General features: G+C 41.7%; 1 protein-coding gene across 5 annotated transcripts in view; it reads left to right on the top strand.

Annotated features, from left to right (window-relative positions):
* The window catches only part of IQCH (IQ motif containing H), a 186,976-nt gene extending 161,789 nt beyond the window's left edge, over positions 1-25,187 (top strand). For all 5 annotated transcript variants that reach the window (XM_032864629.1, XM_032864628.1, XM_032864627.1 and 2 more), the window contains 4 exons: positions 7,624-7,746; positions 14,194-14,255; positions 19,480-19,588; positions 24,832-25,187. In XM_032864629.1, the coding sequence (XP_032720520.1) occupies positions 7,624-7,746; positions 14,194-14,255; positions 19,480-19,588; positions 24,832-24,948 (411 nt within the window). In that variant the 3' untranslated portion in view covers positions 24,949-25,187. The remainder of the gene's footprint in view (positions 1-7,623; positions 7,747-14,193; positions 14,256-19,479; positions 19,589-24,831) is intronic.
* Positions 25,188-25,212: the final 25 nt, after the last annotated feature.

Here is a 25,212-nt window from a genome sequence, read left to right as displayed (position 1 = left end):
TGGCCTAGCAAACCTAACTCCATGCCATTTCTAAAAGGAAGCTGGAAGCTGAGTTAGTATTCACTTCAAGACTTTCCAAGACAATTTGCCACATTTAAGTATGTTGCTTCAGAAGGCTGTGAGCAGAATTGGTACTCTGAATTAGAAGCACTCTCCCATTTTCCCCCTCTTGCCTATAGGTTTCAATCCTAGCTACAGGCAATATACGGGAATTCTCCTGTGATCAAGAGTGTTAAACACTTCTAGGAATTGCCTACACTCAAGAGGGAAGCATTATGATCTTCAATAATTCAAATGTCTCTACAATCACTGAAGAAAAGCTATGCAGGTTTTCTGATGTACGGATAAATTGGAAGTGCTTGTGGTTTTAGACAGATAGATGGATGTTCTTGGTCCGGTGCCACTGTGCATGTGTGTGTGCACGCGTTCCCATGTATGCGTACACACGGGATAGGCCATTTTTAAAAGAAGCAGCCATGCTTGCACATACGATGCAATTTACAACACAACTGAAGCTTCCTGAACAAGTGTGAAGAGGCTGTGATGCCATCAGGTTTATAATCAGTCAGCTGACAGCCCCCTTTGAAGACTGAAGAAAAAGGAAAGGCACCAACTTACCCACAATGATAAAAAGGGCACATTCAGGACCAAGCCTACGAAATGCTTCCGCTTTGAGCCTATTCCTTTAAATAATCAGCTATGCAGGGGGGAAGCAAAGACTCTTCTGGGCTCTACAAAGAGCTGTTGTCCCAAATCAGAAACAGGTGGCAAAAAATTGTCATCTCGAGCCAGTCGCACCAGGTGCATGGGCTTCTGCTCTAGTGTCCTCCACAATTACCCAACTGAAGTCAGAAACCAGGTCAGAGGGGTCCCAGACATGCATGTTTGAGAAAAGAAAAGGAGCTACCTAGCCACATTTTTAACTTTTAATTAACATCCTGTCAGAATGAGGACAAAGCACTACCCTTTCCAGTGGTTCCTACTCCTCCTCTTCCTCCGTGGCCCCTCCACACCACAGGTGGGTGAGTGGCCAAAGGGAACCCTATTTGCAAACATCTTAAAATAACACAAGCCATTTACAAGCATTTTAATAGCACATGGTCTGTAATGAATGATTAAGTAAAACCTTTTGTGTTAAATTATGATGTTAATAATGATTCTGTCTCCTGTAATTTATTATGAATTCTCAAATGCTTCGGGTTTGATTTTGATAGAATGCCACAACAACGGAGTTTATGTGATGACTTTATTTTTAGAACTCCTTCTTTGAAGGCACACATTTCCCCGCTACTGCTGCTACTGTAATTATGTACAAAACCAATCACTCATTAGAGTTAGGATACATTATCTTCTAGACGGATGAGGCTAAATAAGCAACACATTAATAATTCAGAGAGCAGTTCATTATGCATGTGGATGCCTGCTTCGTAACTGACGTAAGAACCTCATCAGCCTCTGCCAACCTTTAAACAATAGTTCTGTGTTATTGCGGCCACATTCAAGTTTACGCTTGTTAAACTGCTACTTGGATTATTTTATCAAACGTTCATTTATTTGTGGTCCCTCACTGCCGAGAACAGATTTTGGAAGCTCCTTTTTTTAAGTTAATGATTTGAGCAATGGGTGTTATTAATTCTCAGAATATTATAAACATGATTAATTTTCAGGCAGAGATTTATTACATGAGGATTTCAACTATGTCAACTGAAATGCATCACTGTCAGAACAAGTATCATGGCGAAAATAGAATACACTCCACACTTCAAGTGCTGGTGCTCAGAACTAAATCAATTTAAATTGTGGCTGAAGCAAAATTATATTCTCCAGTGAAAAGGAGTATTTCGAGCTTCCTTTATTTGGCTTGAAGCGTTCTTGTTAGATTGTGATTTAGAAAGGTAGTTTAATAAGACTAGACTTCTACTGATAATATTTTCTCTCCTATTTTTCCCCCGTTTTACTAGAAAAGGCTAGCCTCTGAATATGTCCGCACATTCCAAAGGTAGCCAATGGGAATTCGGAGTGAAGAGCACTGGTCTGAAAGTTATGGATCATGAATTCTGATCTCTCTCTGCCTCCCGTTTCCTCGTTTGCAAAATAAAGGAGGTCTAAGTGACCGCCAAGGTCTCTTGAGGGATTTGATTTTATGGGGCCTGTTAAATGGGGTGCTCTCAGCACCAAGCCCAGCCCAGGCAGTCTCATGCACAATGGGGTCCTGAGGGGGACATCTCACTGTCTCCTGTAAGGGGACACAGCAAGGGCCCATCCCTCCATACTGCAGCCTTTCATTAGAAGGTCTTTTTCCAGCAAAATCTTCTAGAAAGTAATATTGTAATGAGAAAGTCAGATCCTAAATCCTCATCAGCCATCACCTTAACTAGCTGGTTAATACCAGCTAGAAGAAAATTCAACCGACTTACTCAATACCTATAATGTGTCAGGTACTCTCCTAAGCACAGAGGATGTAAGGATAAGCAGCAAAGAGCTCTGAGTTTATCAGGAGACACAGAGATGGGGCACTGGGTGGCTCAGTTGGTTAAGCAACTGCCTTCGGCTTGGGTCATAATCCTGGCGCCCTGGGATCAAGTCCCAGCATCGGGCTCCCTGTTTGGCAGGGAGTCTGCTTCTCCCTCTGACCTCTCCCCTCTCATGCTCTCTCTCTCTCTCTCATTCTCTCTCTCTCTCTCTCAAATAAATAAATAAATAAATAAATCTTAAAAAAAAAAAAAGACATAGAGAGGCCAATAAATAACCATAATACATATAATAACATCAAAATGTACTAAGCCTTACTCCACAGCAGGTCCTGAAACTAAGTGCTTCACATGAATCTTTATACAACCCAATATACTAGGCAAGTGCTGTTATGATGCTCACTTTTTTTTTTTTTTAAGAGACAGTGCATGCAGGGGAAGAGGCAGAGGGAGGGAGAAGAGAATCTTAAGCAGGCACCATACCCAATATGCAGCCTAATGCAGGGCTCGATCCCATAACCCTGAGATCAAGACCTGAGCGGAAATCAAGAGTCAGACGCTTAACTGACTAAGCCATCGAAGCCGAGCCACCCAAGCTATTACACTCATTTTTAGATAAGAAGACCGAGGTTAAGAAATGTCAAGCAACTTGTGGAAAGTCACTCAGCAAGTATGAGTGGAAGCCAGAATTTAAGCCCAGGCCTGCCAGACCTTAACGCCTGTATGTCTGACCACTGTTCTGAGCAACCTGCCTTGCACTGGCTGAGAGTCAGTCATTTGGCCCCAGAGTACAGTTTAGGCTCACCCCTGAAGAAGTCTCTGGTTCAGGCCATAGAGAAAGCTCTTCTTCCAAAGAAGGCTTCATCTCCCTCTGTGACGAGGTTGTTTCCAGGCACATGGCCGTTATCCACTGGCTTGTAATCTGCTCTGAACTAGGCCAAGACGCAGCACTGGAAGGGCCAGATGGTCACAGAGGAGTCTCCTTTTGCTGTAAAATCCATCTAGGTTTGTGATTTCCTTCCCAAACCTAAATGGACTGTATAGCATCAGAAGAGAGTTGATTACACCAGTCAACCTTTTAAAAAATGTTTTCTATTTGCGTAATGTTTTAATCCTTTAAATTGACATGAGCTTATGTGAACCCCATCATGACCCCCAAGGAATAGATAAGACACAATTATCATACCCATTTTAAAGATTAGGAAACTGAGGCTATGCAAAGTTAAGTGAACTGCCCAAGGTCATAAAGTTCAGTAAGTAGCAAAGCACAAGCATCCTGATTCAAGGCCCTTTCTGATGAAAAAGTCTGTCGGTTTTTAAATAACTTACCTCATTTGTGAAATTATTTTGTTTAGCAAATGATAATAAACGCTAGCATTTTTTTTACTGTTTTCTCTGTGCCAGACACTGTTCTAAGGTCTTTAGATACTCATTTAATCCTCACAACAACACTGTCACACCTGTGCTATTGAATAAAAGACAAACCTAGACTATCAATAGTTTTTTCCTGTAGGAACTGTGGAGTTGGTTAAGTCGAAAAAGAGTAGGTGTATCACATATGGTCATCCTCACTGGCATTATAACACATTTACTAAGTACTTACCATAAGCCAGGAATTTCACCAAGCATCAGGGATACAAAGACATTTGACAAAGTCTCTGTCCTTGAAAAGGAAATCTAAAGTAGAGAGCACATACATAAGGAAAACCACAAGGCCTTATTTCAGCGCCACTGAGTGATAGCCCTTCAATGTGCAGCCAGAGTTCTTGGGAGAAACGACTGTGAACTGGGACTGGCAGGGACAGGGGACACTCTACTAGAAAGAAGGAACTTGGCCTAGCCTTACAGACTGGGGCAGTCACTAAGTGGCTAGGGAAAGGAGACCTCCCCAGCAGGAGAGTCCATGGTCTGTGAGGAGCTAGCCATGAACCAGGTGGGCTGGGGCAGAGACTTTGGGAAGGAGGAAGTGGGGAAGGTGGTGGGAGCAATCCCCCAAGCCAGTGTGGGAGAGTCTGCACACCAAGCCACGTGTCTGAATTTCATCTTGAAGGCAAGGAGGAGACACTGAAGAGTTCCAAGCACTGAGCAACCTGGGTCTGAGAAACAATCTTGGGGTAATGCTCGGAATCCAGGTACCAGCAGGGGAAGGAACAGCCTGAGAAATTACATTTAGTGGAGGCCCCAAATGCTGTGAGCCCTATCGATGCTTTCAAAGAAAGACCAACAGTATTTATAGCTACCATTTGTCAGGTGCCGGATGCTGTGCTAGGTGCTTATTTAGTCACTAAAAGAGCAGTTAAGTGACACACTCAAGGTCAGTCGGGTTTTGAACTTCAGTCTTTCTGACCCCATATAACTTTTCCACCACAGAATTCTGCTTGCATCCCCACCTCCCAAGTAGGAAGGAGAAGCAACTATCCAGGCCATAAAGCTCTGGAGTGGGATGGCGATGGTAGTGGAAAAGACACAGCCTGGAAACACAGACTAAATATCCTGGCTTTTCTCTCAGACTCTTTATGAATCCTAACCCCAGGTCTGGGAGGAGGGAAAATAGTAGTCTGTCTCTGTAGAGAGGAAGAAACCTCAGGATAGCCTGCCCTTACTTGTCCGGCAACACTAGACAGTGAGCTCTCTGCCGTGCTTTGGAGCCAAGATACACAGCGATAGGCTGCTCCCGCTGCCAGATGCCTGTCTACCTCTCTCCCTGGCTGACTGGGGCCTAGTCTGGGGCTTGCTAGTTTATATCCTATGGCAGCATAAGACAAGTTTAAAAGACAAAAATAACCTTGGAATTATCTTGTGAATTCATGGTAATCACCACGCAATTACATGCTCAGTAACCACAATGGAATTCCAGAGTATTTACAGTTCACTTCCATATGCAAAAGCTCAGGCTTCTGGGCCTTCACTGTGAAGGCAGGAACGTGGCGCAGCCTGTCATGAGAGGGCCAGCAAGCCTGCTGGTCACGTTCCTTCACATTGACCGAACTGCTGAGCCAGCGCTTCTCTTAGCGGGTTCTCATTACCCCACCAATAACCCCACCACATCCACCAAAGCTGCACTGTCCTCCAAAAGATGGTCTACTGGGGGCCAGGCCTGGAAATGACCGCCCTGAGCTATTATTCTCTGGGGATTTTCAGTCATTCTCTAGGGCCTGCTTCTGCCCCAAAGCGCTTGCTGACGGGACGTCCCCGCAATTACGTCAGAAGAGCCTCTTCTGTCAGAGGCAAGTGCTCTAGACATACCCTACTGTATGCATCCACCCGTTCTTTCTTTCATTCAGGAAACACCGAACGCCTGTTCTGTGGGACATTACATCCAACCTGGCGATTTGGGAACCAAACAGTTCCTGCCTTCTTCAGAGAACTCCCGTCATGTCAGGGAGGCAGCCAGGGGAATAATCCATGATAGGTCAGAAGGGTAGCAAAGTACAGTTGTGAGGCATGTGAAGGTCAAGTAGATTTTCTTTGGCAAAAGTAAAATACTCAGTGGCTACAAATGGGACAATGTTGATGGAGATGTACAGCTCAAGATGCATTAGCCCGTGGGAGCCTAACATCTTTATAGATCTGGACTCTGCCCATACATGGGAAGAACAGGCTTAATAGTACTGAAAACATGACCACTAGACACAGTATTTTCCACAAGTGTTGAAGGGAAAGATAGTGTATGTGAGGAAATAAGTCACAGAAGGCGAATGTGAAATCTGAGAGAGAGAAGGTGAAAGAGTGTGTGTATGCGTATGTGTTATATAGGCAGGGAAAATACGTTCATCCTCTCCTGGGCACTCGGTCAGCCCCAGTTTCTTGTATTATCAGAGATAGAGAGGGCAAGGCCTTGACATTTCACAACAGACAACGTCAGGCCGTTATGATCCTTGCAGCCTGCTATGGACCAACAGAACCTCCTTTTCCTTCTCTTGTTCCAAGACACTGCACAAGGACAAGCACCTGGTTGCCCCCACACCCAAGGGCCCCCAAAGTTCAAAATCTGGGCCAGGCACCTTCACTTTCTATGTCTCAAGGTTGACCATGGCCCTACAGGCTGTTCTCCAAATTTCCAGTTCTCCAAGAATAAATGTAGCTGATTTTCAAAGACAAATATCACCTTTCACAAAGGACAAGCTACAAAATAGCCAGGATCCAATACTTTCTTTTGTATGTACTCAATTTTAAATGTTTTTAGGAAATGCTATAATTGAAATACTTCAGGCCTAACAACCAGTCTCTTTGGGCTAGCTCCCACCGGTCGGCAAGCAAGATAAAGAATAGCACTTTCTCAAACAAAGAAAGAAACTGGCATCAAAATTCTCTCTCAGGGACGCCGGGGTGGCTCAGTTGGTTGGACGACTGCCTTCGGCTCAGGTCATGATCCTGGAGTCCCCGGATCGAGTCCCGCGTCGGGCTCCCAGCTCCGTGGGGAGTCTGCTTCTCTCTCTGACCTCCTCCTCGCTCATGCTCTCTCTCACTGTCTCTCTTTCAAATAAATAAATAAAATCTTAAAAAAAAAATTCTCTCTCAGGAAGGCAGACTCTCCTTAGTGACTGGTTTCCAAAGAGTATATTACAGAAACAGGTAAAAGTACCTTTACAGTGAAAAACCTGGCAAAACCGACCTTGGTGAGATCAAAATTGGCATCATCAATGGTAAGTCATGTATATGTACCCTTGGTCTGAGGTGATCCTGTGGTAAGCCTCTTCTCAAGAAACACATTACTCCAGTCTCATCAGGAGAAAAACATCAGACAGTACCAACAGAGGACCTTCTACAAACCACCTGATCCACACTCCTCGAAACAGTCAAGATCAGCAAAAACAAGGAAAGTCTGAGAAACCATCACAGCCCAAAAGGACCGAGGGGACATGACAACTAAATACAATGCGGTATCCTGGGTGGGATCATAGAAAAGAAAAAGGGAGTGAGGAAAAATGAATGAAATCCAAATAAAGAACAGACTTCAGTTAACAGCAGTGAGGAGGTCTGATTAATGAGTGTCCTCCTGGGACAAACGTGGCACAATGTTAACCAGAGGGGAACAGGAGCCCTTTGTATTATCTTCACAACTTTTCTGTTAATCTACAACTTTCCTAAAGTTAAGAGTTGACTGAAATAGTTTGTAAAGAGTCTTACGTGCAGCTGTGATCTTTTCCAGTCCCCGGCCACCATTCGCTATGCAGTGATGAGTACCCAGCTGAAGCACAACAATCTCTCACTGATTTTCCACTATGTCTTCCTCCAAATGTGTAAGGCCCATGGCATTGGCTATGACTTTGAGGTATGAAGCTGATGGCTGACGGGGGAGTGGGGGTGGTGGTGATCTAGGCAGGGAGTAATTCAGTGTTCCTTCAGACAGATATTCTTGAAAAATTAATTTAACTTGTAGTTAGAGGAAGGCTGAGTGCGGCCTGGAGAGGGTAAACAGGCAGTTCCACGGGGAGGGGGAGGGTTGGAGGGTGGGGGGGGTGTAGTGGTGCTGGATCCTGGGAAGTTCAGCTCGGTCCCCAACATGCACACCCACCTTGGTCAAGCAAAAGCCCTGTAGCTCACCAGACTTAGGAGACATTTGGGGACCATCTCTTGATCCTGAAGCATGACCTGAGTTCCCAGGCCCCACTCAAAGCTACTTATCGGTGAATATCCTCTGTCTCTGTCTGCTTGAGCGGCCATAACAAAACACCACAGACTGGGTGGCTTAAACAACTGAAATTTATCTCTCATCAATCTGGGGGCTGGGAAGTCCAAGGAAAAGGTACCCAGACAATTTGGTTCCTGGTGAGTGTACTCCTTCTGACTTGTAGATGTCCACTTTCTCACTGTGCCCCAACGTGGCCAAGGGAGAGAGAGAGAGAGAAATCTCTGGTGTCTCTGTAACTTCTCTAATAAGGACACCAGTTCTATTGGAACAGGGGCCCATCCCTATGACTTCACTTAACCTCACTCACTGCTTTAAATGCCCTATTTCCAATACAGTCACATGGGGGTTAGGGCTTCAACCTATGAATCGGGGGGACAAGCAATTCAGTCCATGGCATCCTTCTACCTCCATTTAGCAGTTTCTTCCCAGGAGGAGTTCTGATTTTAAAAATATAGGTGTGGGTGCCTGGGTGGCTCAGTGTGTTAAAGCCTCTGCCTTTGGCTCAGGTCATGATCTCAGGGTCCCTGTGTCGGGCTCTCTGCTCAGCAGGGAGCCTTCTTCCCTCTCTCTCTCTCTGAGAGAGAGGGACCTGAGAGGATCTGAGAGAGACCTGAGAGACCCATGTGCTCTTAGTTGTGGAAAACCCATTCCACATGACATCACACATATTCAAATATAGTCACCTCTCATATTAAAAGTCATTTTAATGTAAGTAATGACAGAATTGAGCAATTGAGAATTTGCCAACATTCAGTTCTATATTTATTACTTTTCATTTCTCATACTTGAGAACAAATACAATTTTGGGGGGATCAATTCCTTTTATAGTCTCTTGAAAAGCATGTAGACCTTAAGCATGAGGCCAACAGTGAATAGATTGGCCCAACTACCACCAGGCAATCCCCACCACACTGCAGGACACCGCCAGAATGCGTAAGACTCTTGGATTAGATTGATTCACGCTGTTTGCAAACACATATAATAGAGCTCATATTCCCTTACAAATTATGTTAAAATTGGTAAAATATAAGAAAGAATTAAAAAAAACATATTGAACTGATTTACCTGAAATTAATTGTTACATCTGCTCTACAGAATCCTTTTGGAATTAAATAGTTTTTAGCTGCAAACTGATTAGACCAAAACACTTCCACATGCCAGAAGGTGGTTAAATCTAACATTAGCTTTCTTAGAATCTATTTTATTTCATCTTCTTCTAAAATATTAAAGCAGAACAAGCTCTGTGAATAGGCATATTTGGCAGGGAAAGTCTCCTTCCCAGAAGAAAATATCCTCCATATCCTCCTCCAAAATATCCTCCTATTGCCTGAGATTATTATTAGAGATTTATTTCTTTGGCTATAAGCTTTCTACTTGATTGAAGTTTCTAGTATTTCTGGGGAAAGTAAAGCACCAAATTTTATACGTTATTGACATCTTTGTGGCTCTGAGTCAACCAGATTCATTTCTAAGAACAAAGTTTAGTACAAAAAAACAGACTGCTATGACCCCAGGGGATCAGCGGATGGTGCAGAGAGGGGCTCCACTGAAGGTGAGGAGAAGGCAGAAAGGGGCAAAGAGGTGCCCACAACATGACTGGCTCTGTCTCCAGGTCACCTATGCTACACACCCCACAAAGGATGAGAGCCGAAATGGGGAAGAAAGAGAAATATGGACTGGGGGCAATGGAGGGACAGAATAATATGAAGAAGAAAAGAGAGGATTAAAATCTAAATACAGGAAGAATCCACCAAAAGGGTGGAGTTGGGGTCAAAGAGAAAAAGAACAAACAATAAAAAGAAAGTACAAGAAAAGAGTCAGAGATGAAAAACATGACGTCCTAAAACTCTAAGGTGAGGGAAAGGAGTCATTAGAAATTCTCCAACAATATCCTTGCTCCAGTTTTCCTGAGATGGGTTCTCATCTTTTTAGATCCCAGGGTCTGTCTGCCCCTGGTCTGGACTGTCCTCTTGTTTCCTTTACTGCCTTTTCCTGGAGAGACAAATGATAAACCAGCATTTGCAGAGCACCCACTATGTGCTGGCCACCGAGCGAAGCACTAACTTCATTACCTCCTCAACCTTCCCATCTCTTCTGTAGGAAGCTATTATTTCTCCCAGATTATACTGGGGAATTTGGGCTTAAATGGTGTCAGCACTTTCCCAAGATCACACAGCCAGGCACTTTGTGGAACTAATATTTGAATCCATTAAGCCAAACATGATTTTCTTACACCAAGGGTGTCCCCTATGTATCTTTTTCCCCTAAGAACTATTTGTACTTCTAAAATATTATTACCAATCCAGTCCAAGAATGATGGGAATGATTTCAAATAAGTATTTAATCTAGGTACCCCTTATGTATTCTTCAGCTAAAGGAGCACAAACTTCTCTCTAACCCCCAAGTCTGTTCATCTTACAAAAGAGAGGGGGGAAAGCTATGTTTAATACTTAACTTCTCTAAACCATTACTGCCTCCATGAGTTATGCTAAATCTAAAAAGATGAGTGTAGTCTCTGCTACCTGCTGCCATTCTTGGTCAGATTTAATGTGGGTGCTCCTTCCAGAAAAAGAAGCAACATTAACAATACATCATTGTCAATGCTACCAAAAGAATCCTCAAAAGTCCTTGTTCTCAACATTTATGTCTTTCCATTGCGATCACAGAATTTCCAATGTTTCTTGCCCAAACTCTGAAGGGGAAAAAAGGGAAATGAGATCACCTCACAAGTGTATTTTCCTTGCTGAATATTGGAAGGAAGCATTACGGAGTTTGTAAGCAATTTGGTGGGTCTCGTTCTTGGTATTTCTGTAATGCGACAGAATACCCCCACTGATTTCCTAATGAAATGAAGTTGTAATGAAAGCCATATGGAGAAAAGTGTCATGTTTACTGCCTGCGACAGTGTGGGGCAGGGCTGGTCTCACACACACATAGGCAGTGTGCCATGGTCCTAAATAGCTCCATAACCACCAACGATCATTTCCTCAGGCCAGGGTACTGCCACGGTGGCGATCATGAGTGCTGTTCACAAATGTTCTGATTCTCCTCCTTCTAGGTACATACCAGGCTTATACTTCCTCAGCCCTCTCCCTGAAGTCAAGTATGGCCGTATATCTTACTTGGGCCTGAACTATGAGCAGTAGTGATACAGATCCTTTCTGTGTAGAAGCCTTCAAGAGCCACTTCAAGAGTCACCATGTCCTTTCTCCTGCTTTGGAAATCACGGAAGCACACTGAGATGGAGCTTCCTCTGCCTAGGCCCCTGAGTGTGCCAACAGTGAGCAGAGACCCATACCAGCTCATGTGGGAAATGAGATACAAGCAAGAATCACACAGCTGATGTTATAAACAACTAAGAACTGAGTCGGTTTTTTAAAATTTTTGCAGCATCACGACTAGCCTACCTGATTGATTCAGAAATCAGTACCAAGGAAAGGATGTTCCCCAAACAGAAAACTAATATCGTTTCAATGTGTACTCAGTATAAAAGTTACTAATGACATATTTTACATGTTTTGTACTCAGACTTCGAGAGCTACAGCACATCTCAATTTGGACTATTCACATTTCAAGTTTTCAGTAGCCCCAGGTGGCTAGTGGCTACCATACTGGGCAACACAGAAACGGATGCAGGATACCTTACAGATCAACTAGGTTCTCAACCCTGGCTGCCCATTAGACTGCCTTAAGTGAGGAGCTCTAAAAAGTATGGATGGCCAAGTGAGGCTGGGATTAGGATGAGGCAAGTGAGGCCCATACTCAGGGCACAAAATTTAAGGGAGCACAAAAAATACTCTGTAATAAAGATAAAAATATTGTAAGGCATTATCTTAAAAATCAAAATGAATGCAAAAAAAAAAATCCATGGCCAACAAAATATCATAATTTTAAATTAAGGCATACTAATTTTTCCTTTGCCTCGGGCTTAAATACGGCTCAGCATGACACTGTACCTCGGGCTTACTCCAGTATTTCTAGAGGTAGGGCTCAGGCATTATATTTTCTAAAGCACTCAGATGTTTCTAATGTGCAGCCAGCATTGAGAGCCACTGTTCTAATCCAATGCCTGTCCTAATGCCCATGTTTCCTGACAAAACGAGGGGTCAATAAGTAGTCTTAATTCTGGCATGTAATTTCTTTAACCAAATCTCAAAAACAGTCATTTTTTGGACTTCCGGTGATGAGGAGTTCACATTTCACAAGGCAGCCATTTCCACTACTGGACAACTCCAGTGTTAACTTTTTATTTATTTGGAGAAAAAGGTTTAAAGATAGTTTTCAAAAAAGGATAAAATCATGCCTCTCATATGGATGCAAAAATAAAAACATGATATTTTACTTAACAGAGCAATGAGACAGATGTTATCACCAGTACAAAAAAGAATCCAAAAAACTCAGACATTTTTATAGGTCAGGAATACTGAAATGGATACGCAGGTAGAGAGAAAACTGGTTTTTCCACGAGGGGAGCAGGTGAGAAAAATCAACTGAACCTTTCCCAGACTGCAGAGTATTTGTCTCTCACTCACTTGGGACTTACAGTGTTGTAAATATTTCCCATAGAATCGAGGCAGTAGGGTGTGCCACAGACCACATACAGTTTTCTGTTAAAATATGAATTACTTTCCACACACAAAAAAATTTTTTCCCTATGCATCTTTACCTGTTGTGCTCAGAATAGTGATTTTCGGATTTTGATTTGCTAGAGAATCACCCAGGAAGTGAGCTAAAAGTCAGATTCCCTCCCAAAGATCCTGAGTTTGAATGATGCCTATGAAAATGCCTTTTGGGGGTGCCTGGGTGGCTCAGTCTTTAAGCCTCTGCCTTTGGCTCAGGTCATGATCTCAGGGTCCTGGGATGGAGCCCCGCATCGGGCTCCCTGCTCGGCAGGAAGCCTGCTTCTCCCTCTCCCTCTCTGCCCCTGCTTGTTTTCCCTCTCTCGCTGTGTCTCTCCGTCAAATAAATTTTTAAAATGTTTAAAAAGGAAAGAGAGAGAAAGAGAGAAAGAAAGAAAGAAAGAAAAGAAAAGAAAAGAAAAGAAAAGAAAAGAAAAGAAAAGAAAAGAAAAAGAAAAGAAAAGAAAAACATTGGCCTAGACAAGAGATAACAAGTTTTGGCACAGATGTGGAGAAAAGGGGACCCTTGGGCATGTTGGTGGGAATACAAACTGGCCCAGCCCCTGTGGAAAACAGTGTAGGGGTTCCTCAAAAAACTGCTAATACAACCACCATATGATCCAGCAATTCCACACCTGGACATCTATCTAAAGGAAGCCAATCAGTATCTCAAAGAGATATGTGTACCCCCATGTTCCCTGCAGCATTTCTCACCAGAACCAAGACATAGAAACAGCCTAAGTGTCCACCAATAGATGAATCAACAAGGAAAATGTGGTGTGTATTTATGACGGAATATCATTCAATCATGAGAATGAAGGAAATTCTGCCATTTGCAGCAACATGGGTGGACCTGGAGGACATTACGCTAAGTGAGATAAGCCAAACAAAGACAAACAGTGTGTGATATCACTTATATTTGGAACTAAAAAGCTGAGCGCAGAAACTGATTTGAATGGTGGTGATCAGGATGGGAAGTAAGGGAATTGCAGAGATACTGTTAAAGGGTACAAACTTGCAACTAGTCGATAAATAAGTTCTGGGGATCTAATGTAGAGCATAGTCATATAGTCAACAATACTGTATCATATATTTCAAAACTTCAGAGAGACTAGATCTTACATGTCATCACCATAAAAAAGAAATGATAATTATAGAATGTGATAGAAGTGTTAGCTAAGGCTACAATGGTAATTATATCACAATATATAAATGTATCATATTGAGGTATCATTGTATACCTTAAACTTATACAATGTTATATATGAATTATATCTCAATTAACAATACTGTCCCAGAACATATCTACCCTATATTCTGGAGACAGATTTTCCAAATGTGGTTTTCACAATATTTGAAGGTAGCTCTGGATTTTAATTCCCGTCAGTCTTAGTGGTCTTGGTGCAGTATGTTTTCTTTCCTTCTAAGATAACAAGCTATTTCTTTTCTCCCCATTCAAATTTTCTAGGACAAACAAGGAACTATTTTTATATTATATGAACACGTGAAGAGAGACAAGTTGGGAATGTTGTGAGTATAAAGTGTGTCTATGAGATGTGATAAGCTACAAAAATAGACCATAACAACCAGTAAGAATGATGCTTCTCATGCATTTTAATCAACATGCTGATTTATTAGAAGTCTATCTTGTTTTATTTAGATCTTCAAGCATTTCATAAAATGACTTTAGATGTGTCAGTGGGGGTTCATAAATATAACCGATTAATTATCCAGAATTGATGGGGAAGAGGCTAGTTCCAACAACATACTACACCCAAACACATACACATATAAGTCACAATAAACCTGACTGAGGAGGACCAGGTTCAGACACCCATATTTAGAAGGGCAGTTGTCATTCTGGCATGCTTAGCAAAGTGCTCTGGTGACTTGGCAAGATGTTCCCCCAAAAGCAGGGTCCAGAGCCCCTCCTCAGCTCCAATTTCAGCCCCGATGCATGTATGCTAAGAAGAGTCCTGCTAGCGGCACTCAGGAGGCCGCTGTTTCCTATGTCCTGCAAATTTCTCCCCAGCATAATCTGGAGAGCTAGCAAATTTGTCTTCTGATCTAGGATTCAGACTGTACAATCTTACTTCATATCTTGGAATATGGCCTTTGGATACCTTTAAATTAACTTACGGGGAAACCATTTGCCCTGTATTTTTCTTCCTTCTGACTTCTACACTAGTGTAGGCATTGTGGCCTCACATTGAAAGGATTACACACATTACACACATTAATGTAATGGTCTCGTGAAACACCATGAAACTCAAATAAGAGCACCAAACTCAATTCCTCCACTAAGCATCAATGTCCTGAATACCCTCGGTGTCCCCTAGGTGCTCAGTCCCCTAGAAACTGGTCCCAAGAGCTGCACACTGAAATGGGCAAAGATGTGCACAGGACAGGTCTCAGCTCCCTCCTCCAAAGTGTGGTCCTTTGTTTTGCCACAGCACTGTCCATTACAGCATCCATCCCTTTGAACTCGGCCTCCTCCATCCCTTTGAACTCATGCTAATGTTTTGATTTCCTCCGCGTTTGTAGCCAGAATGTGGCTAATAGCTTAATCTAGTGTTCACAGTTTTCAATGCTTCTCTTCACTTGGGTGGAGACCTGGCTGGTTGAGTCATCCCCTTCAGTCGCCCCCTTTCCCCAAGGTCCCATGAGCATGTAAAATGTAGTGGGTCATGTCAAAAGAGTCCCTTCATTGTTATTTTAGCCTCTCTTTCCCACTCTTTTTTTATACTGCCAGGAGAGCAACAGGAATGAGACAGAACACCCCAAAAAGTATACACGCATCTTCTCTGCCTGAATATGTACCTCCAGGAGGAGAGCAGGGCCAGGAACACCTCTGTGCATGTGCAGGGAAGGAGCTACCCTTTGCTTCCCAGTGATGTTCTATCCATCAGCTCCCTCCTTGCCCTACCTTCACTACCAGAAAATTCAAAAGCATTTTATCAACCATGCCAGGCACAGTTCTAAGCGTTAGGCATATAGCAGTGAACCAAAGACAAGTCCCTGCTCTCATGAAGCTGATGGGGTGCCTCATGGACAGTCCGTAAATAAGTAAATGAGTTAATATGTCCAGGGCTGTGGCAGGACACAGGCCACCAGGCAGTTACCGGGAGTGGGAGAAGCAGGCAGTCAATGGATTTAAAGTTGACAAGCTGGAGGATAAGAACTTTGTATTTTCCAGAATTATGAGTCTAATTAAGCAGGTAAAGTTCCAGGTCCAAGTACATGTCTAAGTTTAGGAATTCAGACAGATGGGATGGTTAAGTATAAGAACTAGAAATCAGAACACAGAGACATGAGCCCTACCCTACCAGGTACTGGCTGGCATGAAAGGTAAACTGCAAAGAACAAGCTGGGCCAGGACTGGAATGACACAAACCCTCGTGCACTTGGAATGAGGCTGGGAGGGACAGGACCCTTCAGGTGTTGGGAGAAGAGCAGCCAGGAAAATCACACAGTGAAGGAGTTCACGTGCCACGAGATCACCCCAAGGAGCAACCAGCTCACAGCATCAGGAAAGTTCAACTGCAAAGAGTGAAAGGATATCCAGAGAGTGAGTTGGGGGGAGCATGACCATAAGAGCTCAAAGAGGAGGCTGCTTTTACAGATCCAGGCCAGCAAGAGGATGGCATGAGGAAAGCCTGCCAGCAGGTGGCAAAACCCACCAGAGGCTGACACGCAGAAGCAGAACTTGTGTCCTGCAACTGACAGGATGAGATGGGGATAGTGTTAACAAGGCAGAGGCAGAGTTCCCACAGTATGGGCCACAGGAAGACTTATCCAGGAGGGTACTTGGGCACAGAGGAACCAGGCAAGACGACAGCATCAGGGAATTTAGGAGACAGAAGAGACTTATATGAAAAAGGAACTCCCCACTCATCAAACTGATTGAGCAGCAAAGTTAGTTTGATGCTAAAGCCTACAAATGAATAATTAGGCCAGTGATGAAGAGGAGCTCGCCCAACTATCCCTACACCTGCTCCTGAGATTTCAAGCAGGAATGCCTTTACCTGAAGGCTAGCTTTGGTGGTGGCAATAGTCCTAATATTGTACCTTCTAGATGGTACTGCTACTCACCTATCCTATAGAAAAGGGCACTGTTGATCAACATGGGCCTCCTGAAGAGTCTAGAGCCTTGTCTGCTATTTTCTATCTCATCTTTCTCATCCCTTCCTGCAGTCACAGAACCAGGGAATGTTGGAGCTAAAAAGGACCCTGGGGATTAACTGACTCTCCTAGTGTAGAAAGGAAACTGGGTTTTCAAGCAGGGAGGTGGTTTACCAGTGTCACACAGTAGCTTGTGTCTCTAGACCCTGAATCTAATGTGCTTTACCAACACTGTATGGCCACCTTACATGGGGAACCCTATTATGGAAGAGGTTCTCTCTCTACTGTGAAGGGCATCACTACCTGTGCAAGTCTGTCCCAAGTTTGTTAATTTACTTCTTCTGAGTATTAGGTAGGATTCAAGATTATCCCCGAAATTCTCATTTGCATGTAGCTGTACTTCCTTGACTGTGCGATAGATGAGTGGAATTACAGTTAGCACATCAGGAGTGGCTCAGACGTGTGGACATGGAGGTTGAGAACAGATGAGTTAGTAGACAATGACCAGGGGAGAGTCTTTGTTTTCTAGAATTCATATCGAAAGAGAAAAAGATGAACAAATACAAACTTTCCTTCTTTGTGTTGATTTTCTCTGTGGAGCTTTAAGAAGAGGCTTTTCCTGAGCTAGCTGGGCTTTGTTTGGCTTCCTTACAATCGGTTCACCTCAGGGGAAGATATTAGTCACCCACCTCTTTAGGAAAGGGGAGGTCACCAAGAGTGATGACCTTACAGACGAGAATTCTGCGGTCTGGCTTTGCCAGGATAACTTCATATGGACTCTGTTTATACTAGTATATTTCTGGCAATAGCAGAATTAGAGAAGAAATTTCAAGGAAGGAAAAATGAAGGAAATTCTAGAAATGAGTTAATAGGGAAGAGGACTTAGAGTCCATCTGGCTGCTTGGTTCACAACCTGGGGACCATGGACCACAGGAGGCTAAGGAGAGATGACAATAGAGGCATGAATCCATGTGTGGATCCAGGATCTCTCACACACACACACACACACACACACACACACACACACACACATATTTTTTAAAAATATGGGCCTCAATCATATATATATGTATATAAATGAATCATCTGAGGGTCTACGTGAAACTATACTTTCCTGGATCCCAAACCCAAAGAATCTGATTTTGCTGATCTGAGGTAGAGCCTGGGAATCTGCTATTTTAAGAAGCACCAGGGTCTAGGGCACCTGGGTGGCTCAGTCGGTTAAGCATCTGCCTCCGGCTTAGGTCATGTTCCCAGGGTCTTGGGATCCTTGCTCAGCTGCGAGCCTGCTGCTCCCTCTCCCTCTGCCACTCCCCTTGCTTGTACACTCTGGCTCTATCTCTCTGTCAAATAAATAAATAAATAAAATCTTAAAAATAGGGGGGGGGGGGCACCAGGGTCTAATATATACCAACATACTGAGTCTGTGGCAATAAAGGGTAAAAATAAAATAAATCACTTTAAAAATCGTTGACTCTGAAGTTGCCTTTGGCTATTATTCTCTTAAAAGAGGCAATAGAAGCTAACATTGGGTAACTGTGAGAAGGGTGGGCAGTCCTTGGATTTGAGGACTGCAACTCCAAAAGTATGGAAGCACCAATCCAGCCCAACTCCTTCATTTCAGAAAAAAAGAAATGAAGACCCAGGGATCTTAAAGTAGCTTTCCCCCCAAGGTCACACTGCCAGTGGCAGGACAAACAGTCTCCTGCCTGGGGCCTGGGATGCTTTCTGCTCCCAGCCTGACCTACAGGAAAGCCCAGTCAGGCTGGAAGGCCGCCATTGGGAGTGTTGAAGGCTTACACTCTAAAATGACTTATTTATAGGCAACAACTGGGAAGCAAGTAATCCAAAGTTCTCTGAAGCTGCCTTAAGGGAAAGCTCTTTACTTTCACACCCTCAAGACAGAACAATTCTTAAAAATCAATCCATTCACTTAATCCATTTTTTCCCCTTTGCTATGGAAAGTTCACAAAATAACTAGAAGCAATACCTTGCAGTTTTGTTTCAAAGCTACAACTTCCAACAGTCTTGTCGTTTGGAAATGTTCACTGGCCACAGTGAAATTCTACAGGATGGTTTGCAAGTTGTCTCTGAAACCTTCGAGTGTGTGTTCAGCTTTATAAAGCTGGCTGTTCAGGAATGGGACACATTCTCCTAGGAACACGGATGGGGCAGACTCATACATAGCAGGAATTGCTTGCATACATGAAATAGAAAATAAGCCCCAGACAAAAGTCTCTGGGATACCGAGGTGCAGATATCTCTGTAGGCAAGGAAATTGTCGGGTAGGAATTATACGTAGCAACAATTCTCTTATACACCGATCTCAACAGTTTTTTAAATGAGTTAATATTACCGTCCTAGCTCAGTGGTAGCCTTTCGCTAGGAATGATTGAAGCTATTCTTATATTCTGCTAAGTTGATTAATAAAAAATATTTATTACACAAATCCTCTTTGTTGACAAGTTAAAATGGAGCCTCATCTTTCATACCTCCCTGAAGATTGCCACCTTGTGAGATTGAAAATACTCATTAAATTCCACCACCAGACAGGCACAAATGAGAGGGTGATTGTTTTTAAGCATGTGAGGGGAATCGTTGGTAAACTCATTTGTTTGGATATCATTAACAGAACAATCGGTGAAGATCTCCAGGGGGTCCTCATGACCTTTGCTCGAAATCTCTTCATCATCCATCAAGAAATATCAGCACCTAATATGCAAGGCGAGACCAATTTTAAGGTGAGGTGTTAATTAACTAACGATTCTGGTTAATTTCTATACAAGGACTGAAAATACCTCATGCTGTATTGTAAACAAGTGCTAAACCATTTTTTTTTTATTGTGAAGCAGTACATATCTTATAATGCACAGGGTCAATATTATAAGGTTCCCACTGAACCTGTTAGTTAAATTTAATAGTTTGAAATTTTTTCTTTGAAATACAGTAGACTTGTTTTAAGTTGCTGCCATTTCCAAACCCAGTTTACAAAATAACACGGCTCTCTGAGATCAGAGGTGACCCTGAAGTGTCACAATGAAACCAACACAGAGACAGTCACCACCAAAAACCCTGAATGTAACCTACTTATTTGCAGATAACGCAGTATCTGGCCAAGGATTCCTGGGGAGGCCACATTTCTAGGACCAGAGGAGTTCTGAGACCCCAGGAAAGATAATGTGGAGAAGAGAGAAACAGAAAAAGCCCTCAGCGCAGACATGCGCCATGTACCCCACACACTGTCTCTCCAATTTGGGGCAGAAATTTCATCACTAATCTGTTTGAAACTTCCAAATGGCCTTTAAAGATGTTGGACTATGAAAGCTAGTTGTGTGTAATTGATCAAAAGTCTCCAAACTGTAGAAATATGAACAAAAGCAAGAAAACAGGAGCAAGATCCACACAAGTGTTTTTGAAACACAGGCCAAACAGAGATGAACACTTGGTATTTTTTTAATTTCAATTTTTTATTTAAATTCTAGTTAGTTAACATATAGTATAAAATTGGTTTCAGGTATAGAATTTAGTGATTCATCACTTACATATAACACCCAGTGCCCATCACACAACAAATGCCTTTTTTTTTTAAGATTTTATTTATTTATTTGATAGACAGAGATCGTAAGTAGGCAGAGAGGCAGGCAGAGAGAGAGGGGGAAGCAGTCTCCCTGCTGCTCAGAGAGCCCGACAGGGGACTCAATCCCAGGACCCTGAGACCATGACCTGAGCCGAAGACAAAGGTTTTAACCCACTGAGCCTCCCAGGTGCCCAACAAATGCCCTTCTTAATGCCTGTCACTCATCTAGCCCATACCCCACCCACCTCCATCCACCGACCCTCAGTTTGTTCTCTATTGTTAAGAGTCTCTTATGGTCTGCTTCCCTTTCTCCCTTCCTCTCTCTTGTTTATGCCCCTTCCCACATCTTCATCTGTCTTGTTTCTTAAATTCTACGTGTGAGTGAAATCATATGGTATTTGTCTGTCTTTGACTGATTTATTTGCCTTAGCAAAAGACACTCTAGTTCCAACCATGTCATTACAAATGGCCAGATTTTATTCTTTTTGATGGCTGATTAATATTGTTATATATATGTGTGTGTATATATATATATATATATATACACACACATATATATTATATATATATATATACACACACACACACACACATGTGTGATATATATCACATCTTCACCATATATATATATGACATATATATATATATATATATATATCTCTATCTATCTCACATCTTCTTTATCCATTCATCTGTTGATAAACATCTGGGCTCCTTCCACAGTTTGGCTATTGTAGATAATGCTGCTATAAACATCAGGGTGCACGTGCCCCTTTGAATCAGTATTTTTGCATCCTTTGCATAAACCTTTAACCTTTGGGTAAACACCTAGTAGTGCAATTGCTGGATCATAAGGTAGTTCTATTTTTAACTTTTTGAGGAACCTCTATATTGTTTCCCAGGGTGGCTGCACCAGTTTGCATTCCCCTCAACAGTGTTAGAGGGTTCCCCATCCTCACCAACATCTGTTGTTTCTTGTGTTGTTAATTTTAGCCATTCTAACAGGTGTGAGGTGGTATCTCATCATAGCTTTGATTTATATTTTTCTGATGATGAGTGGTGTTGAACATGTTTTCATGTATCTGTTAGCTATCTGAATGCTTTCTCTGGAAAAGTGTCTGTTCATGTTTTCTGCTAATTTCTTAACTGGATTATTTATTTTTGGGGGTGTTGAGTTTGATAAGTTCTTTATAGATTTTGGATATTACTCCTTTATCAGATATGTCATTTGCAACTATCTTCTCCCATTCCATAGGTTGTTTTTTTAATTTTGTTGATTGTTTCCTTCATTGTGCAGAAAACTTTTTTCTTGATGGAGTCCAAATTTTTGCTTTTATTTCCCTTGCCTCTGGTGACGTGTCTAGTAGGACATTGCTACAGCTGAGGTCAAAGAGGTTGCTGCTGTGTTCTCTTCTAGGATTTTGATGGCTTCCTGTCTCACATTCATCCATTTAAAATTTATTTTTGTGTATGATATAAAAAAGTTGTCCAGTTTCATTCTTCCGCATGTTGCTGTCCAGTATTCCCAACACCATTTGTTGAAGAGATGGTCTTTTTTCCATTGGATATTCTTTTCCTGCTTTGTTGAAGATTAGATGAAGATTAGAGTTGTGGGTCCATTTCTGGGTTTTCTATTCTGTTCCATTGGTCATTGCATCTGTTTTTGTAAATAGCGTACTGATCACCAAAATCCGCATCTGATTCCCAGTGTGGGCCTTCACCATGTTTGAGCAGGTCAAGCAACTCAAAGGACTCAACTGGAAACCACAGGTGAAAAGTAAAATAGATTCATTTTTAGTAATGTTTTCTATCTACTACCCCAGTGGTAATTCTAGTAAGTATCTTCAGTCTGTAAAGAAGGATTTACTAAGACTGAAAAAAAAAATGGAAGGTGGTGCAGATATAGCACTTAACAAAATATAACAATATTTCCTAAAAACACTCAACCTAGGAATAGAAGGGAACTTCCTCAACCTGTTAAGGGCATTAGCAAAAGCCCAGAGCTAACATCATAGTTAATGGTGCAAGACTAAAAGCTTTCCCCCTAAGATCAGGAGCAAGACGAGGATGTCTGCTTTCACCACTTCTATTCATCACTGCACTAGAGGTTCTAGTCAGAGCAATTCAGCAAGAAAAAGAAATAAAAGGCATCCAGATTGGAAAGAAAGAAGTAAAACTATCTCTATTCACAAATAACATGATCCTGTATTTAGGAAATCTTAAAGAACCCAAAAACAACCTGTTAGAGCTAATAAATGAGTTGAGAAAAGTTGCAAGACCCAAGATCAATATAGAGACATTGATTGTATTTCTATACACTAATAATGAATGATCCAAAAATATTTTTTTTAATTTTAAATTTAAATTAAAAATTCTTTTAAAAATTCCATTTATAATAGCATCAGAAAGAATAAAAATATTTAGGAATATATTTAACAGAAGAAGTACAAGATCTGTCCATCATAAAAGAAAAAAGATCTAAAGAAATCGAGTAGAAGATTTAATATTGTTAAGATGGCAATAATACTCCTCAGACAGATCTATGGATTCAACACCAATTCCTATCAGCATCTCAGCTGGCTTTATTTGCAGAAATTTACAAGATGATCCTAAAATTCCTATGGAAATGCAAAGGATCCAGAATAGTCAAAATAATCTTGAAAAAGATGAACAAAGAGAAATTACACTTCTCAACTTTAAAACTTAACTACAGTGGGGTGTCTAGGTGGCTCAATCAGTTAGTTAAGCATCTGACCTTGATTTCATCTCAGGTCATGATCTCAGGGTCATGGGATTGAGCCGGGGCATTGGGCCCAACACCTGGCACGGAGTCTGCTTGTCCCTCTCCCTCTATACCTCCCTCCCGCTTGTCCTTGCTATCTCTAAAATAAATAAATAAAATCTTTTAAAAAATAGACAAACAACAAAACTATAATAATCAAGACAGTGTGGTACTGGCACAAGAATAGAAGTAGCTCAATGGAATAAAACTGAGAATCCAAAATAAACCCATACACTTATAGTCAATTGATTTTCGACAAGAGTGCTAAAGCAATCTGATGGGAAAAATATTGTTTTTTAAACAAATGGTGCAGGAGAAAACAGATATCCACATACAAATGAATGAAGTTGTACCTCCACTCCACAGCATCTATAAAAACTAAATAAAAGTGGATCAAAAACCCAAAGGTAGGGGCGCCTGGGTGGCTCAGTGGGTTAAAGCCTCTGCCTTCGGCTCAGGTCATGATCCCAGGGTCCTGGGATCGAGCCCCACATCGGGCTCTCTGCTCAGCGGGGAGCCTGCTTCCCCCTCTCTCTCTGCCTGCCTCTCCGCCTACTTGTGATCTCTGCCTGTCAAATAAATAAATAAAATCTTTAAAAAAAAACAAAAACCCAAAGGTAAGAGCTACAACTATGAAACTCTTCGAAGAAAACACAGGTATAAATAAATCTTCATGCCTTCTTAGACATGATACCTAAAGTGTAAACAGCCAAGGTAAAAATAGATAATAGTTAACATGGAGTATTACTCAGGCATAAAAAGCAAATGTAGTTCTGATCCACTACAACACAAATGAACCTTGAAAACATTATGTTAAGTGAAGAAGGCCAGGCACAAAAGGCCACACATGGTATGATTCCATTTATATGAAATGTCCACAGTAGGCAAATCTATAGAGACAGAGAGTAGATTAGCAGTTGTCAGGAGCTAGGGGAAGGGGAAAATGAGGAAAGGCTGCTAATGGGCATAGAGTTTCTGTATGGGGTACTGAAAATGTTCTGGAATTACATAATAATGATGGTTTCTTGTGAACCACTGAAAAACCACTGAGTTGAACTGTTTGTAAGGGTAAATTTTAAGGGATGTGAATAGTACCTCAATAAAAAATAGCTAAATAAAATAAAAGGGAAAGGTGCCATTTTTCTGCCCAATGGGAAAAAAAAAAAACAATGGAAGTAAATACTCCCATCAGCCTACTAGCCCTCATTTTAGGATGATTAGACCAATGCTTCTCAAATTATCTATAGTGAAGTTTTGTTTTTTTCCAACTTACCATGGATCAGTACTTTTGTAAAATACAACAAACATGAATTACTAGAAAAATGAAATGAAAAAAATTAAAGACATATAAAATAGGAGACCATTTTTTTCATATGATTTAGCAGCCATAAAAATTTCTATAAAGGTTTCCAAATCCTTACTCTCAATTTTTTTTACTCTCAATTATTTCACGACTGATGACACAATTTGTAGATGAGTCTTAGTTAGCAAAACACACTTTGAGTTTAACTGGTCTAAATTATACTTAACTCCAAAAAGGAGCAAATAATTGGGGGAGGGGGTGAGGAGGAAGAGTTGTAAGAGGTCTTTAAGTAATGAGTATTACTTTTTTTGTTCATTTACAGACGGCCATTGATGACATTGAAGCCATTCTAGGAGTAACAGAGGAAAACAAAATAAGATTTGAAGAAGAGCTAAAACAGTCCAAAGATGACAAAAACCTTTCTAAACCTGATAAATGAATGCTCCTGGAATATTGCTGATTTTTGGATTCAATCTGGAGTCAAAAAAAGGCAACATTCTTTTTGCTGTTAGGAATCAAGGTGGAGAATGGAGTTAGTTTGTTTTGTGTGCTAGGAGGTGTATCAAAACAGAGTATAATGTAATGCTCTTTTTTAAAAAAATATTTATTAAGTGATCTTATTTTACTTATTAAACTAAAACCTGTGTGTGTTTTTACTTGAGAGTATCAAACAATCTCTTCTTCCAGAGCTCAGGAAGAAATA

This window comes from Lontra canadensis, unplaced genomic scaffold (assembly GCF_010015895.1).
Source record: "Lontra canadensis isolate GAN:19392208 unplaced genomic scaffold, GSC_riverotter_1.0 scaffold28, whole genome shotgun sequence".
In the NCBI taxonomy this organism is placed as follows: Eukaryota; Metazoa; Chordata; class Mammalia; order Carnivora; family Mustelidae; genus Lontra; species Lontra canadensis.
Note: the sequence above shows the minus strand (reverse complement) of the source record. Positions and strands in the feature narration are given on the sequence as shown.